Source organism: Eriocheir sinensis, chromosome 14, assembly GCF_024679095.1.
Source record: "Eriocheir sinensis breed Jianghai 21 chromosome 14, ASM2467909v1, whole genome shotgun sequence".
Lineage (NCBI taxonomy): Eukaryota > Metazoa > Arthropoda > Malacostraca > Decapoda > Varunidae > Eriocheir > Eriocheir sinensis.
This window is the reverse complement of record NC_066522.1, coordinates 10636195-10651189: the sequence shown is the minus strand read 5'-3', so window position 1 is coordinate 10651189 and position 14995 is coordinate 10636195. Positions and strand designations below refer to the sequence as shown.

General features: G+C 39.2%; 1 protein-coding gene across 4 annotated transcripts in view; it reads left to right on the top strand.

Moving 5' to 3' along the window:
- The first annotated feature begins 13 nt into the window (after window positions 1-13).
- Window positions 14-14995, top strand: part of LOC126998427 (uncharacterized) — a 40357-nt gene continuing 25375 nt past the window's right edge. For 2 of the 4 annotated variants that reach the window (XM_050860095.1, XM_050860094.1), the window contains exons 1-9: window positions 163-382; window positions 3516-3672; window positions 4625-4788; window positions 6011-6039; window positions 8303-10826; window positions 12641-12741; window positions 13760-13896; window positions 14240-14387; window positions 14773-14879. In XM_050860095.1, coding sequence (XP_050716052.1) covers window positions 224-382; window positions 3516-3672; window positions 4625-4788; window positions 6011-6039; window positions 8303-10826; window positions 12641-12741; window positions 13760-13896; window positions 14240-14387; window positions 14773-14879 — 3526 coding nt within the window. In that variant the 5' untranslated portion in view covers window positions 163-223. The other 2 variants (XM_050860096.1, XM_050860097.1) reach the window with 2 other exon arrangements.

Below are 14995 nucleotides of genomic sequence, written 5' to 3'. Positions count from 1 at the left end.
AAGTGTCATCTACCAACTTCCCGGAAAACCGTAGGACTGAGTGTAAACCAGTTATTAATCACATTAGAAATATATCTAGCTCGGGCAGAGAACCCGCGACCAGCCCAGATGGGATTTTAAGCCAGCTCTGCTCAGTCGACTGAAGAGGTAGCTACACCATCTTCAATCCATCATTTCAATGGATTAATGACACTTTTTCTGCGTTATACTCCCTTGCAACTGCATGGATTTGGTAGCAAGTTTAGGGTTAGATAGCCTACCTTTTCAGGAGGGTGTCAGACCTTTCTATGAAGCAAATTATACAAAAGTCCAATGCCTCAGCAAGGAACTGCTGACTATAGAATGTCTTTATCTTAATTTTAAGCTGAAGGCAGGTACCTGGGTAAGTAAATGAGCAGTGATTAGCGGGCTTTTGTTGTCATTATTATTTCATTTGTTTTGCCCTTGAGCTGTATCCTTTGCATTAAAAAAAAAAAAAGCTATATTACTGGGATAATCATTGCTCCTGCTTTTTCTAAGATTTTGATACTTGGTAGGATATAGGGGTGTGCACCCCCCCCATGCTTGATTTATTAAATTGCAAACTGAAATTAGGCAGGAATGTATTAGTATATCTATATCCCCTTAGCTGTCTAACATATATATGAATAGTAATAAGGGATGATAAATACTAGAATAAAGAGGTTAATAAATGGTTGAAAGTTAAAACATTTGAATTAAACACGTGCAGATAATTCTCCTCCAGCTTAATCTGTGATAGATCTTTATAGTTGTATCAAAGGCTCTGTTGATATGTGTAGAGTTGTAATATCAATCAATCAGTAAATCAGTGTGGGCATATGCCAGGGGGCGCATTGCCTCACCCATCCAATGATGCCAAACCTGGGGCTCCCCCTGACAGGTCTCCATGCTGGCCCCCTTCCCATACTAGGACTTCATGACAGGATCTATTGAATTGCTCAAGTTATGAATTTTGTGGGTGTCCCTTTGGTCTCATCCACTTTTTATTTTTATTTTTTTACAGCAAAGGAGACGGCTCAAGGGCAACAAAAAGGGTGTAGAAAAGAAAATGCCGGCTACTCATCGCTCCCAAAACAGACAAAAGTAAAGAGTGGCCAAAAGAGAGGTCAATTTTGGGTGGAGAGGTGTCTTGATAACTCTTCTTGAAAGAGGTTAAGTCATAGGCAGGAGGAAATACAGACGAAGGAAGGCTGTTCCGGAGTTTACCAGTGTAAGGGATGAAAGAGTGAAGATGCTGGTAACTCTTGCATAAGGGGTTCGAACAGTAGGCTATAGGGATGAGCTAGAGTGGACAGTCGAGTACAGCAGGGCCGCGGGAGGGGGGAGGCATGCAGTTAGCAAGTTCAGAAGAGCAGTCAGCGTGAAAATATCGATAGAAGATAGAGAGGCAACATGGTGATGGAATTTAAGAGGTAGAAGACTATCAGTAAGAGGAGGAGAGCTGATGAGACGAAGAGCCTTAGACACCACTCTGTCCAGGAGAGCTGTGTGAGTGGAGCCCCTTCACACGTGAGATGCATACTCCATATGAGGGCGGACAAGGCCCCTGTATATGGATAGCAACTGTGCGGGGGAGAAGAACTGGCAGAGACGATACAGAACGCCCAACCTTGAGGAAGCTGATTTAGTCAGAGAAGAGATATGAAGTTTCCAGTTAAGATTTTGGGTTAAGGATAGACCGAGGATGTTTAGTGTTGAAGAAGGTGACAGCTGAGTTGTTGTTGAAGAAAAGGGGATAGGTGTTTGGAAGATTGTGTCAAATTGATAGGTGGAGAAACTGGGTTTTTGAGGCATTGAAGGTCACACGGTTCCTTTTACCCCAATCGGAAATGATAGCAAGGTCTGATGTTAAGTGTTTTCCAGCCTCCGGTCTGGAGTCTTGTAATTCCTTTGAAAGGGTCTTCTGTTGAAAGAAGTTGAATAATGCAGAGTGGAGTCATCAGCGTATGAGTGGATAGGACAGTTTGTTATGGAAAGAAGATCATTGATGAATAACAGGAAGAGAGTGGGTGATAGGACAGAGCCCTGTGGAACACCACTGTTGACAGGTTTAGGGGGAGAACAGTGACTGTCTACCACAGCGGAGATAGAACGGCTGGAAAGGAAACTGGAGATAAAGGAACAGAGAGAAGGATAGAAACCGTAAGAGGGCAGTTTAGAAAACAAAGAGTTGTGCCAGACTCTATCGAAAGCTTTTGATATGTCTAGCGTAACTGCGAAAGTTTCATTGAAATGGCTAAGAGAGGATGACCAAGAGTCAGTTAAGAGAGCAAGAAGATCGCCAGTAGAACGCCCCTTGTGGAACCCATATTAGTGATCAAATAGAAGGTCAAGTGGAAAGGTGCTTTTGAATCTTCCGGTTAAGGATTGACTCAAAAGCTTTAGATAGACAGGACAGTAAAGCTATAGGGCGGTAGTTTGAGGGATTGGAACGGTCACCCTTCTTAGGCACAGACTGTATGAAGGTGTACTTCTAGCAGGAAGGAAAGGTAGATGTTAATAAGCTGAGACAAAAGAGTTTGACCAGGCAGGGTGTCGGCACAGAAGCACAGTTTTTGAGGACAATAGGAGGCACTCCATCAGGTCCATAAGCCTAACTTCTGAGAGTTGAGGCCAGAGAGGGCATAGAAAACATCGTTCTTAAGAATTTTGATAACAGGCTTAAAGGAGTCGGAGGGGGGATGAGTAGGAGGAATATGCCCAGAATCGTCCAGAGTGGAGTTTTTACAGAAAGTTTGAGAGAAGAGTTCAGCCTTAGAGATAGATGAGATGGCGGTGCTGCCGTCAGGGTTAAGGAGAGGAGGGAAAGATGAAGAAGTGAAATTGGAGGAGATATTTTTGGCTAGGTGTCAGAAGTCCCGGGAAGAATTAGAAAAAGCAAGGTTTTGACATTTCCTATTGATGAAAGAGCTTTTGGTAAGTTGAAGAATAGATTTGGCACGATTCCAGGCAGAAAAATAAAGATCATGGTTAGCAGGAGTGCGAAGGCTCTGGTACCTTTTGTGAGCTGCCTCTCTATCTTTGGTAGCACAAAAACAAGCGTGATTAAACCGAGGCTTTTTAGCCTCTTACAGAAACATCCCAGTGAGCAGGGTTGGCTTCTGGGTAGTGCCACTTGCCTGTATAGCCAGAGTTGGTGTTGATGGACTATGCAGGTAGTAGGCCTTGAATCAGGCTTATTGAGTAATCATGGTTTGACACAAAGTCATTCCAATGATATCCCATGATTCTGCAAAGGCACTTATTACCAAAAGCATCAATCCACCACTCTAAGTCAATATTCAGTGCCCACATCCCACAGCCAAAGAGCAAGATGGAGAACAAGTTTCACAGTTCATAAATTTCATTCATGACAGTTCTCCTGTTTTATTGACATACCTACTATAATCCTCTTTACTGAACATTTGAAAAACTTGTGCTCACAATGCTTGCCCTGAACTCAAAGAAGAAGCATATAGGATGTCAGTTGTTCCATCACTGTTGTGTTCTTCAAGGTGAGGATGATGCAGAGGCAGCACTCGGTGATCCTGACCCCAGCTCGGCAGCCACCTCCACCACATGCTGTGCCAGAGCTCAGTAGTTTGGGGCAACTCATCCTGGCTTCTCTCACACCCACATTTCCCTCACCATTACAGCTACCTAAAAGAATTGGTAAGTGTAAGGGTCAGTGCTGTTTTCTTCAAGGTTTTATCTTCAATAATCTTATATCATTAATGCAACTTTGATGCTGATGTCAATTACCTCATGTGAAGATTTCATTTTAAAGATCTTATGTTTCCAATGAGGAGCAGCCCATCAGAAGCTGCTGTCTGATGCCATGCCAAAAAAGTTCTTTATCAGCAGACGGTAATGGCAGGGATTTACATAACCTTGAGGCATTATACCGTCTCATGCATATTGGAAACCATTTAAGAGATAGACAGATGAGGACGATGATAAGGGATGAAATGTCAGGGCTGATGGGAGTAACAATTTAAGTATTACAAGGATCAATGTTGGCCCCAGCAATGTTTTTGATTTCTTTAAATGACATGGTGGAAGGGGCAAATAGTTACACTGGTCTGTTTGCTGATGATGAAAAGGTAATGAGAAGAGTGGTAGAAGAAGAGGGCTGCAAGAAGACATTGATAGATTTTATAGATGTGAGCCAGGACTGGGAGATGGAATTGACATTAATAAATGTAAAGTTCTGGAATTGACCAAAGTAAGCAGGAGACCCAACTGGATCAAAGATGAGTTTTAGGGGATAGCATGAGCCAGGCAAGATGGCATCACTATAAACACTTGCCTGTGCCGTAACAGGCTGGGGCCACATCAAGACAGCTTTCTGGAGTGTACAGCACTCTTGCAAGCACAAGTCATGTTTAGATGGCAACCTATGAATTTTAACTTGCCTACCAACAAGTATTGCAAAGGACTGTGATTTTGCAAATCCTCAGATATCTAAAAAGGCCAGGGAATCACTGTATTCTGGAATTTCAAGATTTTTCTCAAAATTCTAACGTGAAGTAATCTTACTTAGTGATAATTTGAAATTCATATCTGTGATCACTTATATTGAGATTTTTTTTTAAATTTCAAAATTACTGACATTGTTTTTCAGACCCCAGTTCCTATTACAAGGAAGTATACTACAGACAGTTCCAGGCTGAGCCTGAAGCACAGCCAGGATGCACACAGCCTTATAGCTCACAGACCCAGACTTGTGACAATCAGAGAAATCATAGCACATCACTGACCCTGATGCGTAGCTCTTGTGATGGCAAGGTGAGCTCATATTTATATTGGTGATCTTGCTCTCTGAACTTAATTGTGGTCATCCTCTTCGATGCTTCCCTTACTATTTTATTATTGCTTTAGGCACCTAAGACTTTTCATAGTCTGGAATAAATATTTGTTGATACTTTATAGTCCCTTTTTTTATATTTCCTATTCTGCAGTCTTTACCTTTATTATCTAAATACTCAAGGTGCAGACTTAATGATGTGTATGTTGCTGCCTATTGCAATATATTTAGTGACACTAATAAGAAACAGTTGGCATAAAAAGGATGAGAGCATGTCAAATTGGTGTCAAACATCAAATTTTAGCAGCAGTGCATTGACACAGTAAATAAATCAAACAATGCTGGGCTTCATTAATAGAAACTTTTTATTCTAGAATATAGATGTAGTACTTCCACTGTACAAAAGGTTAGTCCAATCCCATTTGGATTATGCAGTATATAGTTTTGGTCTCCCCACCACGTGAATGACATTTCTAAATTAGAAGGCATTTAATATAGGGCAACAAAGATGATCTCTTCCTTGTGCAACAAACCTTATCACAATAGGCTCTCATCTCTTAAAAGCCATTCTCTCTTGAGAAATGTCACTTCTTAGGAGAACTGATTGAGTGTTTCAAAATACTCAATGGTTTTATTAATGTGGACAAATCTGTATTGTTTATGAGTGATGACATGCTTCAAATGATAAATAATGGCAGAAAACTGGTGTAAACAAATAAAATCAGATTGCACCAAATTTTTTTTACCAATGTTGTAGCACGAGAATGGAATGAATTCCAACATTTTGTGGTCCAGCGCAGTACGATTGATTCATTTAAAAATAAGCTCGACCACCACTTAATTCTTCAACCTAATATTCACTAAATTAAAAATGCAGTCTTGGTGGTAATTGATTATATATGATTTCACCTAGGTTTAAGGACAGACCACCTAGTCTGGACCATAGGGTCTGTGTGTTCTGAGTCTCTATGTAAATCTCTTTCTTTTTCTTTCTGTGTAAATCTCTCTCTCTCTCTCTCTCTCTCTCTCTCTCTCTCTCTCTCTCTCTCTCTCTCTCTCTCTCTCTCTCTCTCTCTCTCTCCCCTCACCCCCTCACAGTCTACTATAGTGTTTTAGTTAATAATAGATATTTTCACTTCAAGATTTGTTTCAACAGCTATTTTTATATATTTGACAAATGGATCTTCTTATCCCCACAAACAGGTGACTGAAAGGATGACATCAAACCACAAGTAAGTTGTCCTATATCTATTTGATTATATATATATATCTATAAATATATATATATATATATATATATATATATATATATATATATATATATATATATATATCTATAAATATATATATATATATATATATATATATATATATATATACAGTCAAACCTCGGTTTACGAGTGCCTTAGTTTACGAGCGTTTTGATTTACGAGCAAAGGAAAATCACTAAAAATGCCTTGGTTTTCGAGCGATGACTTGGTGTACGAGCATCTTGTTTGTAAGAGACGAAGATGTGAGCGTGGGTTCCCGTTGTTCACTGCAAGACGAGAGCGCCCAGAAGCGGTAAACAATGGGAATAGGGTCTCAAGCTGGTATCATACTTCGGCTTTTTCCTCCAGCTGCGTTGGTGGTAAGGCGCAACAGGCAACTACAACTTTAAGCCGTTATCTGGCAGTCAAGAATTACCCCAGAGTGAGCAAGAATTACACAAATCTTGCAAAATCCTTGCGTTTCTTGTTCTGGTGCATCAGATTTTCAAAAAGTCCCCTCAATTCTTGGCTAGAATCGGGGGTGTGGCGCAAGCCGCGACGGGGCTGGCAACACAGGTACACACCTCCATAGGCCTATGGCAATGACCATTTCTTGCGATTCCTATGAGTAACCCTGCTAGGTGTTGGTGGATATAAAGTTCACCAGGTTGATGTTGTGTTACTGCTGCACCACAGACCATTTGAAAGCATTATTGTAGGATAAGTAAGAACTTTCCGGTATGAAAACATACCGTCATCATTAGAAACAAGAAAGTGAAATGATGCCATTGGTCAATATTTTGTGGAGAAAAAGGATGTTTTAAGAGATTCTGTTGCATGCAGTGATGCTAAGTAGCTAGGGAAATGTTTCTAATGTAACTGTAAATCTTGTAATTGTGACTAAATTAACGCGTGTTGTCCTTGATGAGTGACAAAATGAGAAATTGTGTTAAATTGGTTCATCTAGTCGTATGGATACAAATGTGCTCTCTGTCAGATCACGGGTGGGAGGTGAAAAAGTCTCAAGAATGGGGGGTCATTCTCGATCACTAGATGACGTGCGTTACACATGATCAAGATCGATTGCCCATATTCATATCGTAAACAAACCAGTTGCCCTGTATTCACATCTTCTTCTTCTTTTGACCCGTATCGCTTTGTATCACTTCTTAGGTCTTTCTCTCGGTCCTCTCTTCACGGTGCCGTTTGCGAAAGTAAGGACTGTTGTGGCTTGTGCTGCTGTCACTCATATTATGGATTTGTTGCTACAGTAAAGGTGGGAGGACAGGAGTATTTACCCAAACCATCAACATGCTCCTGGTTGGCTGTACAGGCAACTGCGATTGCTCCTTGCTCCAACAGTTGGAGGAAAACGCCCATTGTGACACCGCCTTAGGGCCATATTACAAGTCAAACCCGAGAAGTTTCGGGTCCCTAAAAAGATCGGCTTAGGGGCTGTACTACAAATCCAATCCGAGAAGTTTCGAGTCCCTACAGAGTTCTGGATGAATAACTCTAAAGGGACCCAAAACTTCTCGGATTGGACTTGTAATAAGGCCCCTAAGCCGACCTTTGTAGGGACCTGAAATTTCTCGGGTTTAACTTGTAATACAGCCCTAGTCCGCTTTCCACACTCGCAGAGGTAGCAACGCACGCTCGTGACCGCATGCGTTTGTGCTCTGGTCTGAGATCTTTGTATTTTCAGCACTACATATATTATTTATATATTATTATACTATATTATATAAATATTAATTAGCATTGCCAGTTGTTTGTAAAATTGCTTTCATTCTGTATAATGTAAAACATTTTTTATGTTAATATTTTTTTGGTATATGGGACGCATTAATGAGATTCCCATTAATTTCAATGGGGAAATTCGTTTTGGTTTATGAGTGTTTTTATTTGCGAGCAAAATTCCGGAATGAATTAAACTCGTAAACAGAGGCATGACTGTATCTATCTATCTATCTATCTATCTATCTATCTATATATATATATATATATCTATATCTATATATATATATATATATATATATATATATATATATATATATATATATTACTTGATTATTTAATTTATAACTCATAACTTGGGTGTTACTTTGCATGTACTAGTTAAAACAAGTACTATATGGTCTAGTAGTAGCCTGAAAAATATGCTATCTTGAGTTAGTTTAAGAGGTTCAAAAACTCTTGATGAATTGTAGCCTATGTTTGTTGTTTGTTGTTGGCCTTTTTGCAGCTGGATGTTTGGACCTCAGATGAATGGTAGGGAGCACAGTGAGGCTGACCCCAACTCCCTACAGCAGGACTTTGCTTCTTTGTTGAATGTTGACTTTGAGCACCAGAATTGGGATGAAATAGATCAAAATGTTTTGACCATAGAAAATTCTGCAACAGCAATAGACAACAAAAGACTACCAATAAGCAAGACTTCCCAACCCAATCTCCAGAAATCATTGAAGAGGAAGTTAGCACCAAGAATAGTAAACAAAGTATCATTTCTTGAGGATAACTTTGAACCAACTCCACAAGATGAGCTTATGATACAGCAGATGGAATTGTGTGACCCTCACGATATTATCCTAGGAGAGTCCCATGCACCCCCCACAGATTTACTTGCTCCAGATGATTTTACAGTAATTGAACCCCATCTTTTTGACTTGTCCCTTTCACCTATAATGGACCCAACTCCAAAGGAAGCAGAAAACACCAATGTGTCTCATGATCGATCAGGTCAGTGCATTGACTTTCCTAGTGGTGTAACAGGGAGCCTTCAAACAAGCAATATAGTAGACAATAGAGTTTTACTAGATCATCAAAATAGTAACTTTAGAATTCAGGATGCTGCAGGTAGTGGCATAGATAAACCAATAATCACAAATCAATGTTCATTACAAAATCAACAGCATGCATACCATAAAGAGGCTAAAACTGGTACATGTAGTGAAAAAGAGGTGCAGCCAATTATCCAAGGAGAGACAAGAAAAGATTTGAGGAGGTTAGAAGTAAACATTGTTAAAGATAATGTGACTTCTTTCCCTTTATCTGATGCCACTAATACTCATGCAAATAGTTTCAATGATAAGGACGGTAGAAGTCTTCAGAATTCTAACTTCATAGTGGAACATTTAGAAGAAAACATCAATAACCATGATATGAACCACCATGTGAGCATGTTCAGTGCTGCAAACAAGGTAATTAACCAGCAAGAAAATGTGACCACAGGAAAGGAAGGAAAAATTGACAGATGTTCGGATGAGGATCATGTTGTTCGACAAGGCAGAAAAAATACTTCCCATGATGTCTTTCTCCAGCAGGAGGATAAGGTTCCTGAAATGAGAAGTCTAAAGATAAATTTAGAGGCCCAAGAAGATTGTAATGAAAGTGTTGATATGTTTAATATCACCACAGACACTCTCCAAACTGAGCCCAGGGACCCTATAAGATTTGAGGAAAGTCAGAAAGATGTTGGGCCACAACTTGAAGATCCTCAAGCGTTAAACCAAAGTGTTGACATTTTTAGCACACCAAAATATAACATTTCGCTGTCTAAAGCCATACGTGGAAGGAAGGAAGATAAGACACGTGATAAAAGCTCAAAGGAACTTCAACTTTCTTCAAGTAGAACATTTACAGAACCATCATTACTTAGAAGCTTAGAGAAACGTGATGAAACCCTGGATAAAGGTCATGCACTTAAAACCCCTCACTTTAAGGCACCATACAAGGTAGTTTCAGGATCACCTTTTATTGGATATCCATCAGATAGAAAAAATGTTACATCTACGCCAAAAGAGGCACAGCAGAAGAAGGTACGCAGGTTTGGTAGTGGTTACTCATCTGACAGTAGTGAGACCAAGGAGACAATGAAGGACAACAATGATCCTAAATCTCCCAAAAGATCTGCATACAAACATTTCACATTAAGGGCTGATGCTGGAGTAGAAAGGACATGCTCAGATTCAGGCCAGAATTCACTCCCAAAAAGAAAACTTGAATTCAAGCCAAAATTTATGAGCAGATTGAGTTCCTTCAAGTTTTCTGTTTCTCCTTCAAAAAAAGCTAAGACTGACATTCCATTATGCAGTAAAAGTAAAAATAAACCTAACATAAATGCACAGGACTCTCTGAATTTTCCTGCTCGATCCATAGCAAAGTCTAATGGTAGTAAAGGTGATACTTCTGTAAATCTTCAAAATCCCATACTAGCAGAACCTGAATCGGGTAAAAGCTTTCTTAAAAAAAGGCAGGAAATTTCAGATATAATGGAGCATATCAACAAATCTCTTTCAAAACAGCCTGATAGTGCAGTTGGTGATGATACATGTAAAAAGAAGAGTATAGGGAAGCCTTCTGGAGAATTAGATGAAACTCCTTGTAACAAAGACCCATCTGAACCATTTGCATTAAAGAAAATCTGTTCAGAATCCAACAAAAAAGCAAAGCTCTCAACAGAAGTAAAAGGCTCAGCAAAGAAAAGGAAAAAGGAAGACAAAGAACATAAAGAGACAGCCAAGAAAAAGAAAACAAAATCCACTGAAAATCATTATAAAGAAAAAAATTGTAAGTTAAAAGGTGTCGGAAAGAAAACATTGGACAGTAAAGTAGCTAGCAAAGAAAAAAGCACCAAAAGTTTCCCAAGTGAGGATGTTGAGAGTCATATAAAGGACAGCAGCAACACTGGTGCCAAGCAGAGCAGCAGGAGTGTGCAGAAATCAGCAGTTTGCACAGAATGTTCTCAGGACACTTTGACTTCATCTCAGGTTGGTTTGTATCTTTCAGTTCATATTAGTTAGAAGCAAGAATGTGATGCACTAAAGTGTATTTCAATTTTTTTAGCACCAACTCATTATTATTACATGGTATTTTTGGAATTTAATTTAAGAAGTAATAAAATGGTAATATCTAAAATTTTATATGCACTTAGTAGCACAAATTATATGGTTACAATATTCAGTGTTTTCCACAATAATATAACATTTGTGGTGATTATAGTGTATATGTAGTTTGGCATACATTGATCTTCAAATACCCTGCTTAATATATATTATTTTCTCTCTCTCTCTCTCTCTCTCTCTCTCTCTCTCTCTCTCTCTCTCTCTCTCTCTCTCTCTCTAAGATCGATAGATAGATAGATATACTTTGATGTTTTCAATATAATTATATTTTCATGGATGTTATATGTTCATGGCATGATATTTTTTTGTAGAGGGAAAATTTCACATGTACATTATTTCGAACAGGGGCAGGCAACCTTTTTGAAGTGAGGGCCAGAGGAGACTTTTGGGAGCAGGTCGTGGGTCGGAGTGAGAAATGAGAACCCCAAAGTAAAAAAAAGTGAAAAGTGAAAAACATACAGATCAGTGCTGCTTGCCTTGAAGAAGTGTTTCAGTGTCTGGCTTGATGGATGTGGTAAACAACAGAATAATTCTGTTGAGGTGGAGATTCGAGAGTTGGGAGCAGAGTCGAGACTGTGTCCTTTGTTTTGGCTAAGAGGAGTTCGCACCAGTAGATGCTTTCAAACATGGCCTCAATGTGTTGAACATGCACAGTGAATTTTGTAAAATTACTAGAAGAGAGAGAGAGACAATTGACGGTGGAGCAGAGATACAAAATTTTGTACTTGAGTTCATCGTTGCAATTTAGCTCCAGCAACTCCATCTGTAGTGGGGCAGGGGCATTGTCCACAGGGAAGTCAATGTGGGCGGTGAACAGGTTGAAGTCCACAGCCAGTAGCTTGACTTGTGGAACGAAAGGCAAATTCCTCCCACAGAGATGTGACAACACTAGAACAAGTGTCCAAATCTACATCGCCAGGGGCACAAGCAGCAAGGCAAGGAAAATATGGAAACTTAACATCAGATAACTGAGCATGTTGATGTGTGCATGCATGTATGTCACGTGAATGTCTGCCTTGTAGCTTCACAGTTAGGGGATTCAGACTTACAGTGATGTCCATGAGTAGGGCCAGGCAATCGAGCCACTGCTGGTCAAAGTGATAAGTATGGGGAAGATTCTTCTGACGAAGGAAGGGTGTGATCTGCTTCAAGTCGCACACATGGGACGACAGCATGGCCCCATGATAAGACAGTTTCAACTTGTTCTTTTTTGTGTAAATTAAATAGGACAACCAGATCTCAAAAAGGAATAAAGATTGTCTTTAAAGGGACAGACCTTGCAACTCTTGTGGGGTGAGGCAGGGAGCGAATGGTTGCTAAACAGTATTTGCCAGCAGATGCTGTTTGGTAATATTTTTTTTCTGGGGTTTCGTGGGCTGGACTGCAATGTTAATGGCTAGTAGAGTGGCGAACTGTGGCTGGATGTAGCCCGCTGGCTGAAGGTTACCCACCCCTGAATTTTAGAGCATCAGAATAATCTATCTCTAATAGCAGATAAAAAGTCCTATTTTCTTTAGTTAATTCATCTGGTCTTAACAATGCTCTGCTTTTGAATGGAAGTGTTACAGCTTATTTTCTTTTTAAATGTTTTGATAGCAGCATTTTAGATTCTGAATGAGATGGAGTTCATATGAGCTTGAAGCACAGCTTGTGTTGTGATATCAGAATGTTTGCTGCAGGCTGATCCTTCAAGATGGCCACTTGGAAATGAGGCTCAGCTCCTGGCAGTGTTACAATATCTTAACAGGGCACAGGAATTCTGTATGACACTTCTCTACAGGTACTTAGCTTCAGCTGCATATTACATCTTTATTTGTTTTACTTTTATTTCATGGATATTAGAGATTCATTGTTGGGGTTAAAAAGGAGTAATGACGAGATTATGGATAATTTTTGAGTTTGTATCTTGTAGATGAGTTTTCTAATTCTCTTTAAAATATCCAAATCATAAATATATGAATCTAAAAAAATTGATTGACCATACTTCTGGGTAGTCATTACTTAGCTGTCATTCATGAAAAATCACTTCGTAGGTTATTACTGCTGATTAGCCTGTCACATGTTTTGTTCGGTGTTTTCACAATTGTTTGGGATTGTTGCCATATTGCTTCTTCAATTGTAATGTAATTTATGGAAAGAAAGATGATTCAGCTTCAGAAAAATAGTCAGCCAAAATCATTCACTGCAGAAGCTCATTGATATAAAAATTATGAATATGGCCTTAATTTGTTAGATTTATTGATTTGGGAAGGCTGTCAATCAATGCTTGCATGCAACATGGCTGAAGATATTCCATGAAACATAAATGCACAATTCATGATATACAGAGAAATAAAGAAAATATGGAAAAGATACAGATGGCTACTTCCTGACCTGAGCATCTCAGTTCATGTTATGGAGGAATACTAGAAAAATCGAGAAGTAAGGAGGAAAAGAGGAGATACGATTTAGACACCACACACCAGCAGTAACAATGCTCCTGTTGTTAAATTATATCTAATTGATGTGTTTCTGATGATTATAACATTGTTTTCTTAGGGTTTCATGAAATGTTACCTGCATTTTGATCCATAAAGTAAATAGAAAAGTTTTGCCTCATGATTCATTAACTTGAAAACATATATTCACTAATGCAAACCTAATGTATCATAGGTTTATTGTATGACTGTTGCTGTTATTTCTGTAGCAATGTAGTACATCGTTGATTATTTTTTTGTAAGGTAAACAGTCCTTGTCTCTACTGTTGGAAATCTCTCTTGTACTATGCATTATTCGAGGGGTTATCACCTTTTTGGCAGGGACACTTCATCTCAACTGCGTGAGAGAGTGTCAGGGGGCAGGAAGCAGCACCCTGACAGTGGGGAGGTGACTGGCCTTGCTGTCAGGGTCTCCTGGTTTACAGATTCAGCTCCTCCGCCTGCACTACTTCCTACAGGTACATGTCTTGGTTGTGTTTATCAGGATGCTTGTAGCTACTATTTGCCTCATGATGCTGGATGAATTTAGAAACTGGAATTAACATGATAACTTGGTCATCTTATGATATATTGTTGTGAACCTCCACAGAGGCCATTTTCAGAAGACTTATTGTTGTGGAAATCAACTGCTGTACTATATACTTTTCCAAGTTACTAGGCTACATACTCTATCCACTACATGCAGCTTACTCAGTAAGAATAAAACAAATTGGAATGAAAGAAAAAGATGCTTCAGTTTTCATTAGCTTTATCAAGGATATTCTGGTGGGAAAGAAACTGGAGAAACTTCTCTATCCTAAGGTTATGATGAAGAGCTGAGGCAGCTTGAGGAGGGAACCTTGAGCCATGAGTTGGTAAACAGAACCAGTAGCAAGGAAACACATCCCAGCAACATTTCTGTAGTGTACAAAATCCCTCTTGGTATTAACTTCAATAAGGAGGAAGTCAGGTATGTTAGATGTTGTTGATGGCTTAATATTTTGTACTTATTAAATTTTTACATTAGCAAGTAGAGTTGATGAGGATAATCTTGGAAGCATAGGCTGTAGATTTAGTTCAAACAACAACATTAATGGGAAATATGTTTTGTTGTCGCCTTTATTGCTCACAATTCAGTAGGCTATAAATGACCACAACATAGCACTATCAATACTTTTTTTTCAGGTGAACAGCTTTATAGATTTTTTTCTCATGGAGATTTAAAGCGCCTTTGTAAATTGTGGTTTGGTAATGCTGCACTGTGTTGATTGCTTTGATTTCTCATGGAGTAAGATTAGATGATTTGATTGCTCTGTGGACAATATGAAAGCTTTAATTAATCTGTGACTTGAAAGGTCCGTGATGAGCTGCATCATGAAGAGTGACGTGCGCAAGATAAGCTTTGATGCCCAAGAGACCATCACCCTCCTAGTAGAAAAGCTTGAGATTGACCACAAAGAAGGTATATGTTGAGCATTTATTAGAACAATCTTCACTTAGTTTCTCTCATCAAGTAATCATCATCTTTGTTGTCCTCCTCCTCCTCCTCCTCCTCCACCCAAAAAGACCATGGACCAT